Consider the following 22,952-nt stretch of genomic DNA (forward strand, 5'->3'; position numbering starts at 1 on the left):
AGGAAGCGAAGGGAACGCGGTGGGTAGGGGACGCATGTGAAGCTGAAAATCTCTGGCTGGTGGAGTTGCAGGATCTGCGAGGTCAGAGCGCACGGGTGTGCAAAGAGGAAAAACTTGCGGCAGGAACTTCCCACCGAGGGCGAGGAAAGCAGGAAAGAAGGAGGCAGGGAGAGACTTGAAACGTCTCAATAACTTTAAAAACACACCAGAACACCCGTTCAGGAGATGAGGTAAGCCAAGGTTAGCCAACCCCAAATGGTTGTGAAATATCATACAGACCCGGAGCCGCTGTGGCTTTAAAAGTGGCCAAGGAAATCTGTTTTTCTTGCCCCATTACTTTTTTTTCCCCCTCGTCCCTCCTTCCACCTCGCCGAGTCCCAGTCCCTTTCTCCTACTTCGTCTCCCTTTCCTCGATCACCCTCCTCTTTTGCCCTCCCCCATCTGATTAGGCGCGGTCTGGGAAGGGTGGGAGTGGTGGGGGAAGCTCTCCCTTTAAGAGGCAGCGTGCAGTGACGAATTGTTGAAATTGCCATTGCAGGATGGCATGCCGCTATAAATTCATTGTTCCACCTCCTCGCATCTTCACAGCGCTCGCGCTGCTCTCGGCGCTCGCAGCGGCCGACTGGGGATGACGGCGGGCAGGAAGACACCGCAGCCGAAGGGACACAGACACGCCGCTTCACCAGCTCGCCTCAGGCTGCCCCCTGCATTTTTGTTTTAATTTTTATGGCTTTTTCCCGTCTCTTTCTTCCCTTCCTCCTGGTCCCAGCAGAGCCAAGGAAACCCACAAAATAAGAAAGGAAGTGGGCCCCGGAGCTTGGAACCTCCGCAGCCGGCTTGTCCAGCGCAGCGCGGGGGCAGGAGGCTGCGCGCACCAGTTGCCAACCCGGTGCGCGGTACCTTTCCTTACTTTTCTTGGAACAGCGATCGTGCCTGCATTTGGTGGTTTTTTGGTTTTTGGTTTTTTCCTTTTCCCTTATTTGCTGAATCTCCACTATCCGACTTTTTTTTTTTTTTTTTTTCTTTAATCTTTTTTTTTTTTTCCTCCTCTTCTTTCTGGAGCACGAATCCAAACATTTTCCCAAGCAACAAAGAAAAGTTCGCACGCTGGCACCGCAGCCGGGACAGGCTGGCGCTGCTGCCGGGCCCCCCTCCCTCCGACACTTGACTCAATCCTGCAAGCAAGTGTGTGTGTGTCCCCATCCCCCGCCCCGTTAACTTCATAGCAAATAACAAATACCCATAAAGTCCCAGTCGCGCAGCCCCTCCCCGTGGGCAGCGCACTATGCTGCTCGGGTGGGCGTCCCTGCTGCTGTGCGCGTTCCGCCTGCCGCTGGCCGCGGCCGGCCCCGCCGCAGCACCTGCCCAGGATAAAGCCGGGCAGCCTGCGACTGCTGCAGCAGCCGCCCAGCCCCGCCGGCGGCAGGGGGAGGAGGTGCAGGAGCGGACCGAGCCTCCCGGCCACCCGCACCCCCTGGCGCAGCGGCGCAGGAGCAAGGGGCTCGTGCAGAACATCGACCAACTCTACTCCGGCGGCGGCAAGGTGGGCTACCTCGTCTACGCGGGCGGCCGGAGGTTCCTCTTGGACCTGGAGCGAGATGGTTCGGTGGGCACTGCTGGCTTCGTGCCCACAGGAGGCGGGACGAGTGCGCCCTGGCGCCACCGGAGCCACTGCTTCTATCGGGGCACAGTGGACGGCAGTCCCCGCTCTCTGGCTGTCTTTGACCTCTGTGGGGGTCTCGACGGCTTCTTCGCGGTCAAGCACGCGCGCTACACCCTGAAGCCGCTGCTGCGTGGACCCTGGGCGGAGGAGGAAACCGGGCGCGTGTACGGGGATGGGTCCGCACGGATCCTGCACGTCTACACCCGCGAGGGCTTCAGCTTCGAGGCCCTGCAGCCTCGCGCCAGCTGCGAGACCCCCGCGTTAACACCGGAGCCCCACAAGCGTCCTCCGGCGCACAGCAATCCGGGCGGACGCGCAGCACTGGCCTCGCAGCTCTTGGACCAGTCCGCTGTCTTGCCCGCTGGGGACCCAGGACCGCAGACGCGGTGGCGGCGGCGGCGCCGCTCCATCTCCCGGGCCCGCCAGGTGGAGCTGCTTCTGGTGGCTGACGCGTCCATGGCGCGGTTGTATGGCCGGGGCCTGCAGCATTACCTGCTGACCCTGGCCTCCATCGCCAATAGGCTGTACAGCCATGCTAGCATCGAGAACCACATCCGCCTGGCCGTGGTGAAGGTGGTGGTGCTAGGCGACAAGGATAAGAGCCTGGAGGTGAGCAAGAACGCGGCCACCACACTCAAGAACTTTTGCAAGTGGCAGCACCAACACAACCAGCTGGGAGATGACCATGAGGAGCACTACGACGCAGCTATCCTGTTTACTCGGGAGGTAGGTCCAGCCGGGATGCGGGGGTCCCAGCGCTGGGATTAGGAGGTAGGTGGAAGGGAATCTTGCTGGTAGCTTTGCTGCTTTCTCAAACCTCCTGCAGCTGTGGATGTGTTTAACTGCTTCTTGCAGGAAATCCAACCAGCCTTCAACTCTGCTCCTGTATTCAGGTTAGCCCCGCAGAAATTTTTGCCTGAAATGACAAGACGTGCTTAGGTAATGATGAAGACTCAGTCATGCTGTATGTCATCTAGTCTGAGGTGCTGTGGCATAGGAACGTAAACATAAGAAGGCACTAGGATGCTTGGGGAAATGATACAGTTGAATGGGGAAAAGAAAGGAAAACAAAGTTGCCTTTGGGATCATGGGTCTTCTTTCCAGTGAAAATAAAATATAACTTTGTTCAACCTAGTGGAAAGGGCTGGATGGTTCATTTACGGTAGTCACTGTTATCCGATGACCTTCTTTTATAAGTGTCCACACCTTTTTACTAGAATCCCTTGTGTTACACAAAGGATGGGAAAAGTTTCTCAAGGACTCTTTTTCCGGGTTGGATTCCTAATGGAGTTCTTACATGTCCACCTTGGAATCTCAGTTCCTGGGAAGGAAGGAATGTGGGCGGGCCAGCAGGGTATAGAGACCCAATCAGATGAGAGGACAAACTTGTGAGGTTCCTTAACAGCTCCTTTGCTTAGTCGACCAGTACCAGTGCGTCGCAAGCACTGCCTAGGCCAACTCCGCCGCCTAGGGAGGGTCACATCCCGTTTGCGTGTTTGGGTTTTGGATGAATATGTTTCCGAAGCCCCAGTGCAGAAGATCTGGGCGAAGAGTCAAGACAGGAGGAAGAAATGTTTTCTCAGCATTTCCCCCGTTTAAGAAAGATGGTTATGGGGAAGGAAAGAAAAGGATCTTTAAGGCTCAGAGGCTCTGGGAGGAACGCAGTATCTATTTACACAGTATTTGACCACCACGTTAGTGTGACATTTACACAAAAAGTCTGGGTTGGTTTGGGGCCTGGCTTGCGCATAGTTCTAAGCCTCAGTTGTCACAACTCTACTCTGATTGGCAGTTTTAAGTCGTGCCTCTTAAATGCCTGGTAAGAACTGACTTCTAAAGCTCATTCTTTAAGTGTTTCAGACCCATCCAGAATAAAGGATTACAAACTTTGAAGTATTATGTAAAATCATGGTATGAAATGAAGCAAACAGAACAAGGATAGGAAATTAAATGATGGATTGCAGGAGACTTTAGAATCACACAGCTTCACTACCTAATTCTTCTATTTTTACCAAGGCACCCCTGGTATGAAGGAAAAGTGTTGATAAATTTGGACTAGAGAAACACTTGTGGTTCGTAGGGTGGACATTAATGTAAACCACATGTAAACAAAGATGCTGGAGGGCGGCAGTTTAGGGAGAGCCAGGCAGTGCTCAGTGCTGTGCACAATGGAAAAAATTTTTTTCCTCATTAAGTGATTTTCTGGAAGCCATCCTTTAATTCCTCTGCACAACATTAGTCTTTGAAGCGGTAGAACATTCATTTGTAGCCTTCCTTGCAAAGCGAAAAGCAAAGTTCTGTAAAACTATCCATGTCTTGTTTGGTTTCCAAGCTCCTTTTTTTTTTTGGTAAGCAACTTTCCATATCTAGGGTTCCTTGCTCTGCTACATCACAAGAGGATGCCAAGAAGGAGGCTTTGGAGAGTTTATGGAAGGAGGTTCTCTAAAGGAAGAGGAAGAAATACTTTTGTAAGCACACTGCACCAAAAAGTGGGTCATTTTAGTAGTTCACTTTCATTTTTAAATACAAATCCACATTTCATAATTTTAAAATAAATAAAAATTAATAGAAGGTCTGTTACTTCCTACCTCCTGCCCCATAATGTTACTAATTGTTTCCCAGAAAACAGGAAACTACTCAGTGATTCTCAACGATTTGTCGATTAGTTTTTCTGAATTTGTTTTTTGTTTGGATAGTTAACTGTCCTTATTTTTCCAAAGTCTGGAACCTAACAGCATATTTTAAATAGATAAAAAGCAAGGGACAAATAAATTAATGGCCCATCTTAATTTTTGTCAGTATTATAAGAACATGCATTTTTCAAACTAGACTACACACGGAAAATATTTCACATGGGCCCTCTCTGGCCTCCTTGCCAAGCAGAAGCATACTTTTAGGAAAGCAAATTTCATTTGTGGTTGGCCCTGTAGTATATACATCTAACTTCGCAGGAAGCAAATATTTGAAATGCGTGTGTATTTTCAATAGATGTGCCCAATTTAAAAGAGTGTTACTAATTAGGGGGCTGAAAAAAATATTTCAAGGCATTTATGCAGCATTCATTTGAGAGTATTTCACAATGCAAAGTTAATCTCTGCCTAATACTTCAGAGCATAAAAAAAAAAAAGAAGGCTGGAGAAGAGATGATCTGAGGTCTTCCATCTCATGAAAATCAAGTATCTTAAGTCCCGAAAAAAAACTTTCAGAGCTTTTTCCTTTTCAATGAGAAATACCCAGAGTTGGCACCAAGATTCTACTTTTACAATTCTGTTTTGAATGTAAGAAGTGCGTTGCTTAGCAGCCAGACGCCAAGCCATGAAATCCATGTTTTGATGGGCTCTGAGTCCTGTTCAAATTTAGGTCCAGATGTCTTCTCCTAAATTGCTTGTTTTTCAAGCATGAAGCGAATGTATGAGGATACGTTTTCTACCTCTGTTTACTAGCTGAGGCCACCTTGAAAGTTGCATCTGGAAGTCAACAGAATAGAGCTAGTAACTCATTTATCAAAGGAACACACTTCACTGTCAGGACTGTACCCGGCACTCCAGTACTATTCTAATTAGAGAGAGTTAGCACCAGTCAATTTCCTGGCATAGAAGCTGTTTTCATTCTGAAATGGCACTAATGCTGGAATTCACACCACTTCTGCCATCAAACAGTAGAAATCCAATCTCCCCAGGATTTAACTTTGCTTTCCAGAATCCTTTCCTTGTTCCGGACGTCCTCTTTTATTTTAAGATAATTTCTTCAAAGACAAACTCTTACAGTCGTCTTTTTTTTTTTTTATAGACGATTTGCTCTTTAGAAACAAAAGCCTACCTGCTTGATAACAAAATAGGAAATTGTTTAACATCCCTTCACCCCTGCATGAAAGCAGCAAAAACCCTGACTCTTTCATAGATTGAAACATTGAATTAAAATCGAACCAACTAAGAGATTGTGCAATATAAAAAGCTAATTCCTTTTCCTTAACTATTGAGATGCCAGTTGATAGATCACTGTCTCAGCTAAAACTCTCTACATTCTGCCTTACAGTGCTGGGGCCGGGTCACCACACAGGGCATTTCTCCTTTACCACGTGGCTCCTGGCTTGATTCTGACAACAGGGAGCACTAGAGGAAGACCAGAAGTTTGGAAGAGGGAGAGGGATGTGCTTTTCCTTATTGGCTTGCTGCCTAGACTGACTAATTCTGTCACATATTTGAGTTGAAATCTCATTTAAAGTCAAAAGTGAACCCTTGTCAAGGTATCAGAGCCTATAGGTCAATCCTAATCAATAAAAGGATAAATAACTCAGAAATGGGGAGACTGTAGCAGACTAAGCAGCTCTAGTTAACATTTTTGCAATAAACTGTGAGGGATGTTATGCAAATCTAAAATCTATGCAGTACCTGCCTATATGCACCTCCTACGTGTGAGACTCATGTAGGCAGTTTTAGGTAGCGAGATAGAAATACCTGCTCCCTGCCCACTAGGCATGTCCCTGGCAGAGAGGAAACAGATACGTGTGGAAATCGCTCTGATGTTAGGAAAACTCTGATAACTCCCATGCTGAAATATAAACAAAGTCTGTGAAAGGAAAAGGAAGGTAACAGTTAATTCTGCCTATGGACCTTTATATAGGTCTCATTGCAAATGTAGAATTGAATTAATCCTCAAAGGATTGACAGATTGGATTTAGATTCAGCCAGCTGTTATTGGGCATTTCTTACGTACTATCCATGGCCACAAACTATTTTACAATTAATCATTTCAACAATCTGCAACCATCGTATAATTATCTTGACGGAATTCATGTGAAGAGAAACAAAGATAAACTTCTTAGAGTAACAGCTAACAAATGGCAGACAGAGAAGACAGTCCTGTCTAGTACTCTGTAAACTAAAAGCATTATCACAAATTTATTCAAACCTTTAATACGCTCCTCATAGGCAGAGAGAGATTAAAAAGTAACCCCTTTCTTAAGAATCTATTCCTGGAAACAGACAGGGAAATTGTCATTGCTGTACAGCATGATGACTCTTACAGTAGATGTATTTGTCAGGTATTATGGAAGTGCATTAGAAGGTTGCCACTCCATCTGAGTTCAATTTTGCAGAAAGAGTGAGAGTTAGCCAGATACATAAGGAGGAGATAGGCATTGCAGACATCAGCAAACCATCATGTTCAATGGGGAATGGTAATAGATTAGTTTGGAGAAGATAATAACAGCCCAACTATGGGAAAAAAAAACTACACACTATGTCTATTAGTCTGTTCAGACCACTGTAACAGAATATTGTGAAATGGGTGGCTTTAACAACAGAAGTATGTCTTCTCACAGTTCTGGAGGCTGGAAAGTCCAACACCAAGGTTCCAGCCAATTCGATTTCTGGTGAGGGCTGTCTTCCTGCCTTGTAAGTGGCCACCCTCTCTCTAAGCCTTTCCACTGCCTGCAAGTAGAAACAGAGTGAACACTCTTGGGTATCACTTCTTCTAAGGACACTAATCCTATCTGATCAGAGTCCTGTCCTCATGACCTCATTTAACCTCATTTTCCTCCTTACAGGCCCTATCTCCAAACAGGAGTTTTGAGAGGACACAATTCAGTGTACTCCACCATGCTGACAAGTTTTAACTATAAATTAAGTGCAATGGCAATCATTGGAAAGAACATTAGCAGGAAGATAGCAATGATCAGACTTGTGTTCTGAAATGAGCCTTCTGGTCTAAGTAGTGGACTGGATCCTGGGCGAGCAGGCTATTTCAGAAATCTTCAAGAGGAGGCTCAAGGTGGTCTAAACTAAAGCAGTGGCATTAGGAATTGAGAGGCATAGATTGGGTCAAGAAATGTTAGGAAGAGGTGGATGTGGGTAAAAATTCTTTGTAGCAGAAGGAATGTCTTAGGCTGAGCTTCAGAGGCCAAAATGTTCATGAGATATGCACGAAATAGTGGACAGAATGGAGCAAGAAGGTACAATGGAGGCAGACAGAAAGACTGAGGCTGTATTGTGCAAGGTTTTGAATGGCAGGCTAAGACTAAGGTGAAGGACTGGAGGAATCTAGTAAGATCTGTGTGCTAAGAAGGTGACTGACTGGAGCCTATAGATAGGGAAGTTACAGGAGGAAAAGGGACCAGTTAGAAATCTCAGTTGAAGGCCGGGCGCGGTGGCTCAAGCCTGTAATCCCAGCACTTTGGGAGGCCGAGACGGGCGGATCACAAGGTCAGGAGATCGAGACCATCCTGGCTAACCCGGTGAAACCCCGTCTCTACTAAAAAATACAAAAAACTAGCCGGGCGAGGTGGTGGGCGCCTGTAGTCCCAGCTACTCGGGAGGCTGAGGCAGGAGAATGGCGTGAACCCGGGAGGCGGAGCTTGCAGTGAGCTGAGATCGGGCCACTGCACTCCAGCCTGGGCGGCAGAGCGAGACTCTGTCTCAAAAAAAAAAAAAAAAAAAAAAAAAAAAAGAAAATCTCAGTTGATAATTCAGGCAGGAAGTAATAATGGAAAAAAATGAGAAATAGAGGACAACTACAGTGACTTACAGTGGCTAATTAGATGTGACAGCTGAAAGAAGGAGGTGAATTAATGATGTCACCAGGTTTCTTATCCAGTGCTTCCATTTTCTTGTTTTCTGGAATATCTTTCACAGTGTATTTTACATATTAATATAACTCTAAATTATCTAGTTTTTCCAACATAGCATAGAGATAAAACCAGGATATTCTTTATTTGCTGAAAAAAAGAAATTCGCTTAACCAAGTGCAGATTGTGAATACAAAAGATAAGATTATGTCAAGAATAACATGTGATGATTTAACAAAACCATGGTGAAGTAAGTTCAGGATTCTAAGTGTTTAGACATAGGTTTGAATTTCAGCTTCAGTACAAGCTTGAGATTTCAGGCATTTAATGTCCCTGAGCTTTAATTTCTTTATAAATTGGAATGCTTTTAGTTAATATCAAGACATGTGTAGCTGGAACAAATGCTAGAGATCACCTGGACCAAACTCCTGATGTTAATGATGAAGGAACTTTGTCTCAAAGCATGTAAATGATTTACACAGTGCTTCTTACTAACAGCGTTAAATTAAAAAGCAATCTACCTTCCATTCACTATCTCTAACCGGCTTCCATTTCTGTTTACCAAAATGACTGTCAAGCATCTACTCCCCTGCCCCCAGTCTCCAACTTGTTCCATCTCTTCTTCCCCTTCTGACCTCACAGTTGTAAGAGAAAGCTTCCTGACTTGGAACTCTGGGCCCAGATTCTCTTTCCAACTTCCCTGCTAGCCCTCTGCTCGACAGATCCTGTGTTCCAGCCAAAACAAACTTCTTGTCATTCCCAAAAAGACTCTGCCTTTTCCCATTCCATTATGTTTCCACTAGTCTTTCCTTGCCAGAGTATCCTTCCTCCCAGGCTATCAGATCCACTCACTTCCGTGGAGACACCTTTATTGATTCCCTCAAGGAGAGTTCATCAATACTTCTTCTGTTCTCCCTCAACAATCTGTTCGTAATGGAAGTCACAGTTTGCTTTGCTCTTGACATATCTGTTTTGCTCCTTAGAGCGTGATGTTCCTTAAAGCTCAGGATCAAATCTTATTTCGTCTATTTACCACAGTGTCAGCACTTCCACAGTGTCTGGCAGATTGGAGGCACACAATAATTGTTTTAGGAATAAACACATCTGGGTCTCTGGGCCCCTAACCCATTTGGGCTCTGTGTTTGGTATCCCTTAGTATATCAAGAGACAAGGATAGAGATTGTATAAAATGGGTTATTGTAATGGTTGGCCTAACAGTTCCAATTAATGTAGGCTCTGCTGAAGTCTAAAATTAAAACCCCTATTATTGGGGATTACTGGATAGGTTGCCAGAAAGGCAAAGGACTCCTCAAGAATCAGACCCACAGAACAAATATGCATGTGTGTATGTGTGTGTGTGTGTGTATGTGTGTGTGTGGGTGTGCGTGTGTGTGTGTGTGTGTGTAGGTAATACTTATGACTAAAACATGTACCACACCAGATTAATTCTTCTATCACTAGTCTCTCTTTAATAAGAATTGTGTGGACAGATGGGTAGATATCTGAAACCTAGTTAAACTCTCTTTTATGCTCTTCCCTTGAGCTCCATGATTGCCCTTACCAAGGGTTAAGATCTATAGAAAGAAAGTTGCTATTATTTAACTCCTATACAAGGTATACTTCCCTAATTTCAGCTGCTGTTGCTGCAGCTGTGATGGTATCTACCTGTATCAGCATTGGTGTTGCCTCTGGCTCCCTCCCTCAGCATATTTGCACTGCATGCAAGAAACAATCTCTCAGTCAAGACAAGAAATCCTGATTCCTGTGATTTGTCCACCTTAGGACATTCGTGTCTGACTGGTTCATTTTCACCACCCAGTACTGCCCACTGGGATTTTCAAGGTTCACACTATCTTCTGAGCATCTGCTTCTCAACGCAGCATGCTTTACCCGCTCCCTGTCCCCCATCCCATCCCCAAGAAGTGCCCAGTAGGTCTTGGGTATTATTAAGGCTTCAGAATTCTGTGATCAATCACAAGCTTTGCCATATTTACAGTCTTCTAAAAGATCATACCTGGTGAATGGTCACAGTGGCAATGACCTTCCTATCAAATCTCTGCTGGTCACGCAGACCACCATGAATACACTTCTGAGTTAGATACCATGTCTCAGTCTTGTATCCTGGCCAACACCATACCACAAAACCACTAGATAAATCTCTGCAGCCTTTATATTTTACTCAATCTTCCATTGCATTACTCTCCACACAGTGGTGATAAGATGCTGACCCTGCATAAAACAAGCCTTATTTGATATGACAAAGATATCATTTATCTTCAGATCTACACTGAACAAGCAGATAAGCTTTTGTCAGCACTTTTAATTCATTTACCTCTTACATGGTATGTATGTGATTCACATCTCTCCAGTATCTCCTGCTTCCAGGTCTAGATTCTATCTATCTATCTATCTATCTATCTATCTATCTATCTATCTATCTATCAATCATCTATCTATCTACACACACATATATATGTATACATACACATATATAATAGCATATGTATGTTAAGGCTGCGGGTGCTATTGTAATAGACAAGTTACAATCCTAAGACATCTTTTTAAAATGTATTTAAATTCCATTATCCTTCTGTGTTTCTGGGTGCCAGAGCAGTTTAGAAGAGTCTCTGCCATATATATAGAGATATATATGCTATTGCCCCAATAATATCTTTACTCCTGCTCAGAATTTAAGAATTTAAGGAAGTATTCTATAAACTTCAAATAAGGTTTACATCATCACCAGAAAGTAGACATGAATGTGATATGCTGTATTCTTAACAATTCGATGCACATTCGTTTTAATTCATTGAAACGAACATCGTTCACAAAGAAATTCAGATGTTCATTATAAGCCTTGAGGCTGAAACTGTAACTGTTTGCCAAGATTTGAAATTGTGTGAGTGAAATGGAAAGGTTGCCAGTTTACATAATTATAGCTACAGAAATATATAGTGTGGCTGAGTAGTCAAGGAGTTTAATCAGTGTGGTTAAAGAAATAACAAGTGCTTCTGTTCATAATTTTGCCACATTTCCGTGGCAAAAGGCCAAATGCATTTAATCCAATTCAAGGATGACAAGGAGGGTTGATGGCCTCTAATGAGCAATTGATTAGCAGTAAATACAGAGATACTAAGAATCTAGTTTAATCTCTCTCTAGAACAGGAGGGTCATTTCCCTTTGCTGTGGCTCTTCATCCTGGCTTATTTATAAAGAGTAAGAAGGGAAAATGTAATTCTTGGATTTTATTACTTAAAGATAATGACCCCAAATTGTGATATAAACATAAATCTTGTTTTTAAAAAATGTGTGCAGATATAACCTACAGTGTCTAGCAACTCCCTTAAGGCATGACCTAGGTTTTTGGTCTAGAGATACTGAAATGATTGTGGGGGAGGGGCTTAAAAATGTATTGTGCTATATTATTATCTCAAAGACTGATTATTATGCAAAAGTGTGTTCCAATTTCAATTTGAAAAACTACTAATTTGTTCTCAACCACTGTAATTTGGCATCCCATGGGATGACATGTGGGGATACACAGGAAACTTTGGAAGGCTGTTGGTTTTGTGACATGATTAACCAAGGCTACTTGGCTGAGATTTCCACTGTCTAAAGCTACAGTAACATGGTGGCCACACTGTAACTTATCTTAGCTGGGAACTCATACTAAACAGAACACAATAAGGACCTGAGAACGTAGTAAGAGAAGAGAATACAGCTTGGTTGGATTTTTATGCAGCAAGATAGGAAAGGGTTAGAAGAATATGTTTCCATTGAGTATGCAGCATTGGTTATGTAGTCGCACTGCCTTGTACTGGCTGTCTGGAGCCTGCTGAGGTCCTGCTAGCATACCATATTAAAGATGTGGGAGCCCTCTAAGGTATCTGACTGTAGATGACAATTCAACTCGATGAAGCAAATGTTTGCTGAGTTCCTACTATATAAGCTGGAGAGTATGGAAGTTGGGCATACAAAGATGATTGCTGTATAATAGAAACATTTATTATTTTAACTAATAAACAGTTGCCTTTTAAGATAATTAATATATTTTAAAACCTTTTCCTTTTGGTGTTACTAACTTACGGCTTACTAGAAACACGATCTTGCTCTTTGGGAATATAAATGGGCACATTGTTAGTAAATTTTCATAGAAAATTGTGGTCAAGCACAAGAAATGCTAATGTCCATTAATACTCAAATAGCATTTAAAGGGAAAGTTTAGCATTATGAATCTGTCATGTCAAAAAGTTGCGGCTTATATTTTCTCTTTATGTTTCATATCTCAAGAGGCTTGTTGATGTCCTTTTCATGTAAATTGATCATTTTTCACCATTAGTGGGGTGGAATCATGTTCCTATTTGAGAATCTCTTAAAAGATTATATGACATCTATGAAAAGCTGTGACTTTTTACCAGAAAAATGCATATACTCATGTACACAAAATTTATATATGACATATATTTTCTGCAGGTTGGTCAGCTTGAGAAATGCTACATTAAATGTTATGAGTAAGAATGCACAGATTTCAGAAGACACAACCTATGAAATTACAGCTCATTTTGGGAGTAAAAGATGACCTTTCATCAAATTATGAATTAAAATTTAGTTTTCTATCCAAATTTCTGATAAATTTGTACTCTGTTGCAGACATCTGGCTGCAGTTTGCCCCTGTAATAGAAAATGAATTATGAGGCCAGATTTTGATAAATTTAGCATGAATTTACATCAGAATTTTAGGACCTTCCTAAGCATGACCATATGGGAAAGTGATCAGAGACGTATATGCATTACAGCTTTGTTAAGGCTACGGGCGCTATTGTAACAGACAAGATACAATCCTAAGACATCTTTTTAAATGTAATTAAATTCCATTATCCTTCTGTGTTTCTGGGTCCCAGAGCAGTTTAGAAGAGTCTCTGCCTTGAGTTTGTCTTTGGAACCTTTCCAGAGAGGAACAGGTGATACCATAAACATATCCCTGTTGCCATTTGGGGTAAGCAAGTGGCTCTATGTGGCGGCTCCTTCTGGATGTAAATTGATTTTAATGATTTCTTTCTTTCTCCTGGGCAGGATTTATGTGGACATCATTCATGTGACACCCTGGGAATGGCAGACGTTGGGACCATATGTTCTCCAGAGCGCAGCTGTGCTGTGATTGAAGACGATGGCCTCCACGCAGCTTTCACTGTGGCTCACGAAATCGGTATGCAGCGCCTTTTCTTTTCCCTCACCAAATCAAACACTTGCAACAGCTGCAACAGGAACCAAAATACTTGGCAATTAATTCCAGATTTCTCCTGGTTCAGATGTACCATTGGGGATTAAATTTGTTTATATTTGCACTTTTAAGGTTAGCTAATATGAGCAAGAGAGAAGGCAAAGTCAGCAACACAGTGGATGTTTTCTTCTGACAGTGTCATTTAAAAGTTCAAGAGAAATTTACTACTGCTACTGCCTTCTTACTATCTTTTTAAGCATCCCTAAATGACCCCTGGATGAAATTTGTCACAGGCAACTTTGGTATGCAGAGATGTCCTTCTTAGAAGTTACTGGAGACAGTATTGATTCATCCAGGGCTAATCAGTTTGCACAGAAATTTCATGTGTTTTATTTCATTGTCAGTAGTAATTGCAGGCTCCTGTCAAAGTTCATCAATGGCTTATGGTAAATATTTCTGTCTGGTTCTTAATAGCAAGGAAAGGAAACCAAGCATGACACTCAACAGGGTTTGCTTTAAAATGTCACTTACCTAATTTGTTTGCTATAAGAAACACATCTAAATCCTACATCTATAAATACAGGACTGAGTTGATTGCTAAAAAATATTCCCAAAATAAAGAATATGTGCTTCCTAATTATTGACCTAGGTTACTAAGTGTATGAGAAATTGGCTTAGTACATTTAGGACTAGATGTTGGAATCAGACACAATTTTTTGTGTCTAATTTATTTTTTTTCTGTCTAATTCCAACATCTAGTCCTAAATGAGCTCAATTTGTGCTAAATTACTTTCTACCTATGTCACACTGGTCTAATTACTTAAGCTCTCTGAGCTCCAGTTTTCATATCTGAAACATAGGGATGATAGTGCCTATTTCAAGGGGTTGTTTTGGAGAGTAAATTGGGTAGAGTTTAGATAGTAAATGTTGTTTATATTCACATATACTTATGTTTTGCTTTTTAGCTAAATAGTTCATTTGCTTTGTAAATGTGTGTATCAACTCAGCATCACCTTTTTGGGAGCAAAGCATGGTTTGATCATTATTGTGCCTTTTGCCATCTATAGCAAAAAAGATTTTGATTTAAACAGATTTTGATTTTTAAGGTTAAAATTATAACTTTTAAATGGGAATTAAAACTACTTTCTTACATTCCTAATAGGCAGAGAGTATTTTCACAAAGCATCCATTTCTAAGTGCTATGTTTTCTTTGGGGAGTTAAATAACTTCTAATCCAAGGTACTTTGTAATTGCATGATTCACAATATTGCCCCAGTAAAACAGAATTCAGTAGTTAAATGTCAATTCTTAAGTATGGCGTTAATGTTCCTGACACATTTCTTACCTCCTAAGCAGAAAAACACAAACATAAAACCTAAACGTAAATAACTATCCAATAGCATCACTGAGAATAATTCCGTGTTTTATTGATTAAGTGTCTTTGGCTTCAGTAGTCAAAGATCTGAGTGGAGTCCCAGCTCTGTCTATGGGTTCTCTGTTTTATCTCAGACAAGTGATTTAGATACTTTGAGTCTCCATTTCTTCCCTATAAGGTGGGCTAATGAGGAGGCATGGCTCTCTTCTCAGCTGTACTAGAAGAACTGGTCAGCCTGAAAGCGTCCTTATAACACATCCCATTTAGGCTCCAGGGCAGAGATTATGTCTCTCATTTATACCTATTAATCCTTACTGATAAAAACAGAGCCTAATACGGAACCTTAATCAATATTTATTACATATCTATGTATGTGCTTGAGTGAGTAAGCGGGAGAAAGAAACACGAAACTTGCTCAAGGCAACATTCAGATCTGCAGCGGAAACTAAGAGGAATTAGTCCAAATACTCAGGAGGATGTAATTAAATAGAGGAGACTTTTAAAGTACACTAGTAATTAATCACCATCATTCAGAGTGAGAGGAGTCCCATAAGAAAGGTTCTAAATCCCTGGAAAGGCAGAAGCTGATTCGTCACAGGTCAAGTGGCGAAATTATGGGGAATAAGCAGCAGAGTTGAATGTTGGCATCATCCATCCACAGGATTATGGGCTCCAAATCCTGATCTTCAAAAGGAAAGAGTCCACATTCTTTAAAGGAAGGGCAGTTTCTTTCCTTTCTAGTGATTGGTTTTCACACATTGACTGCATCTGGGAGATTTCCCTGTAAGACAAACACTGTGGCAATAAATGCAGCTTCTTCAGAGCTGCTTTGACCTCAAGTTAACTAGGGTGGAAGGAAGAGCCGTGCAGGGTCACCTTTCCCAGCTCGCCTGAATTCCTAAGCCAATCTTGTGTTACAGGGCTGATGCAGCAGTCTGAGAGGCAGGAAGCCAGATGCTGATAAGAACAAACGTTATATTAAAACTAAATATATACATGTGTGTGTACACACACAGTAAGAATTTTTCTCAATAGTACAAGAATATTAGACATAGTTATACAAGGAAACAATGTAGAAAAAGGTGGACTTCTATATGAAAACTCAAACCTAAATCTTTGACATATGATTGTGCCGTTGCGTCCACTAAAATTTTTGGTTGGATCATCTTTGTTTATTTCTTTGGAAGTCCCTGTAATTCATTGTCCAATCAAACACTCTCTACTTAACTTCCCTTTTGTATTACATATGGGCTAATCTGAGCTATTTAAGGTCTGGAAGTGGGGGAATATGGATTCAATTCTGCTTTCATAAAAGAATCTGGCTTTCATTCAGTTTATTTTCTAATCTCCTTATTATTCTTTAATTTCACTTTTTGCCTAAATATTATGAACATGTGTTATAAAAAATAAGCCTTCAACATTTAGGAAACATAGCCTGACAAAAGATTTCCTGATCATCTGTGTATTATTACAGAGTCTTGCCCCTCCAGCCAGTGTGATCTTGGATAATGCAGCTTGCTGCTTTGTTTCCCATTGCTGTATTTTTTGGATTGCTGTGTGAAGCTCTCAGTCTGAGCTAACCATGCTCTCAATTTTAATTCCCCTCAATTCCTGCAGTCTTCCCTCTTCCTATTTGTTTGTTTTTGTTTATGAGATGGAGTGTCACTCTTGTTGCCCGGGCTGGAGTGCAACAGCGCAGTCTCAGCTCACTGCAATCTCCACCTTCCAGGTTCAAGAGATTCTCCTGCATCAGCCTCCCAAGCAGCTGGGATTACAGGCACCCGCCACTGCACCTGGCTAATTTTTGTATTTTTAGTAGAGATGTGGTTTCACCATCCCACTTCCTTTTTACTAGACATTTGTGCCTTTCTAGATTCGGAAGTTGTGTATATGGTTAAAGTATGGTGATGAAAATGAAATTTTGAATGCTCAGTTTTCCAGTGTTTTAAATTTGCTCTAGCCTCATTCCAAAATGTGTAATTTCCTTTATGCAAACAGTGTGAATGTGTTACTGTGCTCAAAACACAAGCAAGGAGAAGATTCCCAGGCAGTTCCCATAATTTTTCTACTTCATTTCTTCTATAAGCAGTAAAAGGATATATTTGAGCAAGAATTACACTTTCATTAATCTATATACAGGTTTTCATGGAAGTGCACAACTATTTCCTCTTTCTCTTCATAGTGGTTTAAAATAGAAAGTCATTTCTATTTTGTGCATGAATAAACTGAATCAAAATTTTCTTTTTAGTTTATGAACAGCCTGGGCAACATAGGGAGACCCTGTCTCTATTTAAAAAAAAAAAAAAAAAAAAAAAAAAAAAAAAAAGCTGGGCATGGTGGTGCATGCCTGTAGTCCCAGCTACTCGGAAGGCTGAGGTGGGAGGATTGCTTGAGCCCAGGAGATAGAAGATAAAATGAGCTATGATTACACCACTGCACTCCAGCCTGGGTGACAGAGTGAGCCCCCCACCTAAAAAAAAACTTATCTTGATAATTAACACATAAGGTAAGTAGAGGCGGAGCTGAAGTTTCTATCTGACACCATTTCTATCCAAGGCATTAGATTACTTGAAGTCAAAATGACACAGGTTAAAAATGAACAATTATGAAAAGTTACTCTTTTCATATACCATTTGATAACTAGAACACTTCTTTTTTTCTGCTAATTCTTTCAGAAAAGCTGCTAGATTTTGAAGGTAACTAATCAACTGATGCCAATACAGACTTCTGGAACATGGATATTGATTGACATTGACTCTGGATAGGCAGTCATAAAGTGCTTTCCTTCTTGTGTTATATGCATGTAAATGTTGGCTAAATTGCAAACTATCAAAAACACAGTCTCCATCCATGTTCCTTGAGTGGAAGCAGGAATGTGTTTGCAGCCACTTTACAGTCCAAATGTGAACTGCAGAAAGTTTTCAAGTTAATGTAAGTTTACATTTGGAGTTTATATTTTAACTTGTCAAACTTTTATTATTGACTTGTAATAATAAAGATTTCACCTGCTGCACACATGGTTCTTAAAAACAATAATTTTATTGATGTTGGGCCAACTTCTAATATGCTAGGAGGAATAATCTGATTTTATTTAGACTAATGAAATCCATAATTTGCAAACATGCCGAAGCTTTGCTTTATAGTAGTTAATTATAAAATGCACTGAGTGAATCTCTCCACTGTGAAAGACTCCAGTGTGCTTCCTAAGCTAAACTCAGGCAACTTAAAAAGTTAAGACCAAATATTCAGCTGTGACTTAGGAAGTGGTTGAGACGCAACAGCAAAGCCGCCTGTGTTTTGGTGTGGTTCCAAGGTGTTCCCTGGTTGTGCTGATCTGTGTGTGACTCTGCTTCTGTAGATGATGAGATTAAACACGGCCATATTTTGAAAAGCTGCAGAGGTTCTTGAAACACCACAGACCAAATCCAAATACAGACTCAGATGTCCAGGCTGGCTGTAAGATGTGAAGTGAGAAGGAAACTAGGATTAAACTTGATATTTGCCCACAAACCCATTGCTTTAATCAACAAGCAGTTTGGAGCAAAGCCACACTATGTCTTTCTTGGCCCCCAAATAAAATGTGGGAATAAGTTTTTGCTATATGTTGAACAATATTGAGATATTTTGTGTCTTAAAAACTTAATCCCAATTCATGTTTCTCTAGGGAGAAACCTATAGATTATCTGCCACATGTGTGGAAACCAGCAAATTGAAGTTGGCATAAAAAGTAAATCTATCACACACTTGCTGAGTGATTTTTTTTTCTTAATGTTTAGGAAATTTCCTTTTGCCTCCCACATAAAGAGTGTCTAGTAATATCAAAGCTTTTTGGCTGGTGTGGTGGCTCATGCTTATAATGCCAACAGTTTGAGACAAGCCCTGGCATCATAGTGAGACCCTGTGTCTACAAAAAGTAAAATAAAATCAATCAATCAATCAATCAATCAATCAATAGCCAAGGGTGGTGGCGTGCACCTGTAGTCCTAGCTAGTCAGAAGGTATAAGGATCATTTGAACCCAGGAGATGGAGGCTGCAGGGGGCTTTGATAGCACCACTGCACTCCAGCTTGGGTAATAGAGTATGACTCTCTTTCTCTCTCTCTCTCTCTCTCTCTCTCTCTCTCTCTGTATGTGTGTATATATATACACACATACACACACACCACTGATTACTAGAATACTCATAAGTAAAAGTATATAACAATCCCAGAATATCAATGAGGACAATAAAGTTAGCTGACAACCACTGGTCCTTTGATATATGTCAAGCACGTATTCTAATCACTTTGCATGTTTTATATCATTTAATTCTTACAAAATGCCATGAGATAAGTACCATTAGTGGGTCACCCAAGAGAGAGAATGAAGTTAACACACAGGGTATTTCGAAACCCATCTAAGGTCAACAACTAATATACTGCTAAAGTGAGATTCAAACCCAATCCATCTGGCTTCAGAGCTCAAGATGTTTATACCCTTCTAGAATGTTTTTTTAGACAGTTTTTACTTTAAAGGCTATAATTCTGAAATGGATTCAAAAGGATATTGTCACAGCTAGTTATAAGGTGAAAAAGTTAGAGTTTCTTCCTTCCAAATTACATAATTGATACCACATTTACCGTTCATGTTTAATGTTTTGAAATGGGAGTCAAAGAGTTTTATCACATCTATGTAAAGATTCGTGTTTGAATAAGCATGCATGATCCAATGATTGGAGCTCATGGTTCCCTTCTTCAAGAATTCTAGCTTCTGATCCCATGTGAGCAGTTGACTCACTTTTCAACCCCTGGCAAGACCTTGCACCTCCATAATCCCAGCTGGAAAATTAGGTAAAGTAAAAACATGACCTCATTAAGAAACAGATGCTTCATCTGAGCAGTGCTTTCCCAAATAAACACATTACAGAGCTTCTTGTGACATTTTTTCAGGATGTGGTACTGTGTCCCCTTGACCGTTGGTCAGTTTGGGATCAGGAGACAAGAGCTTGAAATTCTGTTTAATTTGCAGACCAAAGTTTAGAAAAACAAACAATTTCCTTCCTGAGGTTAATGTTCTAAGTCAGCTCTAGTTGTACAGTAATACCTGGGTTGAATAAGAAGCTGAACCAACAGTTTCCTTTAAAATGATGTGTCTTCATCTGGCTACACATTATCACAGATTTTCTAACACCAGATTCCCTTGTGAATTCAAGAAAGCAAGGTGTCCTTTAAATCTGTATTGGGAATATCAAAGATGACATTTATTTTACAAAATGTTACCCCTTTGCCAATTAGAAAAAAGGATTTTCATACCAGGAAAGTTATCAGGTGGCAATTTGTTTGCTATATCTGAGCTAACAACGTAACTCAAACTCTCAGCCCTATAGACTTTATTCTGACATAATTTATCATTATATTTATTTTCTTAGATTAATTCAAATAAACTCCTTTCTGGTGTTACTTGCTGACAGACACTCAGCATGACTGTTGTCTGTTGTGTTTAAGACGTGATTTAACATCTATTAAGAATAGGTCAACATCATCTAACACAATTTACACCTTAGCTTTGACTAATTATTTCAAACAGCAAAATACAGTTCTGGCCGGGCACGGTGGCTCACACCTGTAATCCCAGCACTTTGGGAGGCCAAGACAGGTGGATCAACTGAGATCAGGAGTTCGAAACCAGCCCGGCCAACATGGTGAAACCCCGTCTTTACTGAAAATGCAAAAAGTTAACTGGGAATGGTGGTGTGCACCTGTTACGGCAGTTACTCAGAAGGCTGAGGCAGGAGAATCGCTCGAACCCGGGAGGTGGAGATTGCAGTGAGCTGACATCTTGCCATTGCACTCCAGCCTGGACAACAAGAGAGAAACACCATCTCAAAAAAAAAAAAAAAAAAAAAAAAAAAATACAGTTCTGAAGCATGCACCACTTGGAAAATACTCGTGGATTAGATGGTTGCATTATTCTCTGAATTTCACTCTGGCTTCTGTCTCCCCTACCCAGTTAAAACCTTATTTAGCATATAAATACAGAGGCCATTAATAAGGGCATCTATTACACAAGTGTGTTTGGTCCTTAATTGCCTCAGGGTTTTAGGTGAAAGGCTTCCAATTACATCATCAAGAATTAAGGATAACTGAGAAAGATAGTATTGTAAACAAAATTGCTCAGGCAAGCTGCTTTTCGATCTTTTGCATGTCTGCTGATTATAAATGGTCCTAAACACAAATACTAACTCTTCCCTAAAGCAAGACTTCACTACCTCTGCTTTAAATCCTGACAGCAGATAGTTACCTCTGAACCCACCTCTGCCTTTTGTCTCGCTAGGAGTTTCACGTCCTATTTTACTGAGGGAGCTTTCTCAAATCTTTGTCAAAATGGCTTTGAGTCCTCCCCACCCTTCCCTTGCAGCACTCTGACTCTCCAAAAAGAAATCTTTCCCTTCTCCAAGGGTAAGGATTGCCATTCTATGTGGATATCTCAATTTCATCCCCTGCCTCCTCTAAAACCTCACCCGCAACTAACTCTCTTTGCTCTGTATTGCTTTAAAAACTCATCATGTAATACAATTTGATGTAAACAACAAATTAGTTTTGGCATTGTACACATTTTCTCCACACTCTTTTATATTCTTCGTGTGCTGTTTTTTACTCTCTGGGACAGGGATATCTAATCCTCTCTGCTGCTAATGCTCCTGGGGTCTGCTTGTCCAAGAAATGCTTAATCTCCAAACCACACCATTCATTTTAAACATCTCTGTGAATGATTTATGAACAACCTCTTCCTGAAAAGGCAGATGTCTTCAAAGCCATTAGCTTTTCCAATTCCCCTCCACAATCCCTACTTGAAATACCCAGTTGTCAGCTGTGACATTGTATTTTAAATTCCCTGGATTCTGGATTTTCTCTAGTAAGTTAGCTTTCAGTATCATAGCGTGCCATCTTTACTGTGAGCACTCCTTTAAAATTGCTTATACTTTTGTATACTTTTGCTTTTTCAAGGCTGATTTCAACTAACAGTAAATGTCTTAGCGTAATCGATTGGAGGGCTCGAATTAGAAAATACCACTCCTTTGGCTGTTTGCAGCCTTTAAAATGTGTGTCACGTCTTTCCTGAAGAGCATCCAAACATCTCTCACATTGATCTTCCCTTTCATATCCTGTCCAGCTCCTGAAGGGAAGTCACATGGTTCTTTCGCCATGCCCTGGTTCCAGCTATGCTGGAACTGGCTGCCTGTTAACTTTGGGTGCTTAAGTGTTCTTCACATTGGGCAGGACTCTCGCTGCCCTTGAGAGAGCATGCCTCTCCCAGACAGCTGACAGGCTTTCTTCATGGAGGACAGAATGTTCATTCGCCCTCAAAAGAGACCATCTCTTTCTGTTGACTCTAAGCAGTCTGCTTCGGCCTGACTTTTGGAGATCTTACAAAATTCACATCCCCTTGCTGAGGTGAAACGAAGATGTGTTCATGCTTGAATGGCAGTCTTTTCCAGTATAATTTCTTTTATGCATCTTCAGTGGCAATTAAGTTTCAGTGTAAAATGAGTCCATTTGGGGAGCATAAAAGTCATAATATTATATTAACGAGCATTCCGAAAGATTCATAAATGATGCCAAAATATTTAAAAATTAAATTGACTTGCTTACATAATTGAACCCTTTAAAATTATATGCTTCATCTCTCAGTTTGAAAGACAAAATGTAGGTACTTTCTCAGGCCCCTCAAAGTGAATTTCGTGTCTGCCATGTTTCCTATATTTTAAATCAGAATTCTAAAATCTACCCTCCAAATGAAGTGAAAATCTCTTGATACAATAATAAAAAGGCATATGGAAAGTGCTATGTATTTATATAGATTTGGAGGAAAAGACAATTACTCCATTAAATAAATATAAATATCATATGAAGTAGAATGCATAAGTCACAGTTTTTAAGTATAAAACCTGGATTCAAATAAATATTATGTTGCAGAGGTCACTTGGGGACACTTTTCTTCTCTCTTATGCCAGAGGAAAAAACTCAAGTGTGAAATTTCCACCCATATCCCTCAGTGTTAACTGATAAATCTTCTATCTCGGAAAAGTTCAGGAAGTGTAGAGTGCATTATCAACAAGTATTTCATGTACTAAGTAACTTTAAGTCGT

At 41.1% G+C, this 22,952-nt stretch overlaps 1 protein-coding gene across 1 annotated transcript in view; it reads left to right on the forward strand.

Moving 5' to 3' along the window:
- The first annotated feature begins 6 nt into the window (after positions 1 to 6).
- ADAMTS5 (ADAM metallopeptidase with thrombospondin type 1 motif 5) overlaps positions 7 to 22,952 on the forward strand; it is a 51,077-nt gene continuing 28,131 nt past the window's right edge. Inside the window, exons 1-3 of the mRNA XM_050782161.1 lie at positions 7 to 230; positions 539 to 2,389; positions 13,302 to 13,434. Coding sequence (XP_050638118.1) covers positions 1,286 to 2,389; positions 13,302 to 13,434 — 1,237 coding nt within the window. The 5' untranslated portion in view covers positions 7 to 230; positions 539 to 1,285. The remainder of the gene's footprint in view (positions 231 to 538; positions 2,390 to 13,301; positions 13,435 to 22,952) is intronic.

This window comes from Macaca thibetana, chromosome 3, assembly GCF_024542745.1.
Source record: "Macaca thibetana thibetana isolate TM-01 chromosome 3, ASM2454274v1, whole genome shotgun sequence".
NCBI classification, from domain to species: domain Eukaryota; kingdom Metazoa; phylum Chordata; class Mammalia; order Primates; family Cercopithecidae; genus Macaca; species Macaca thibetana.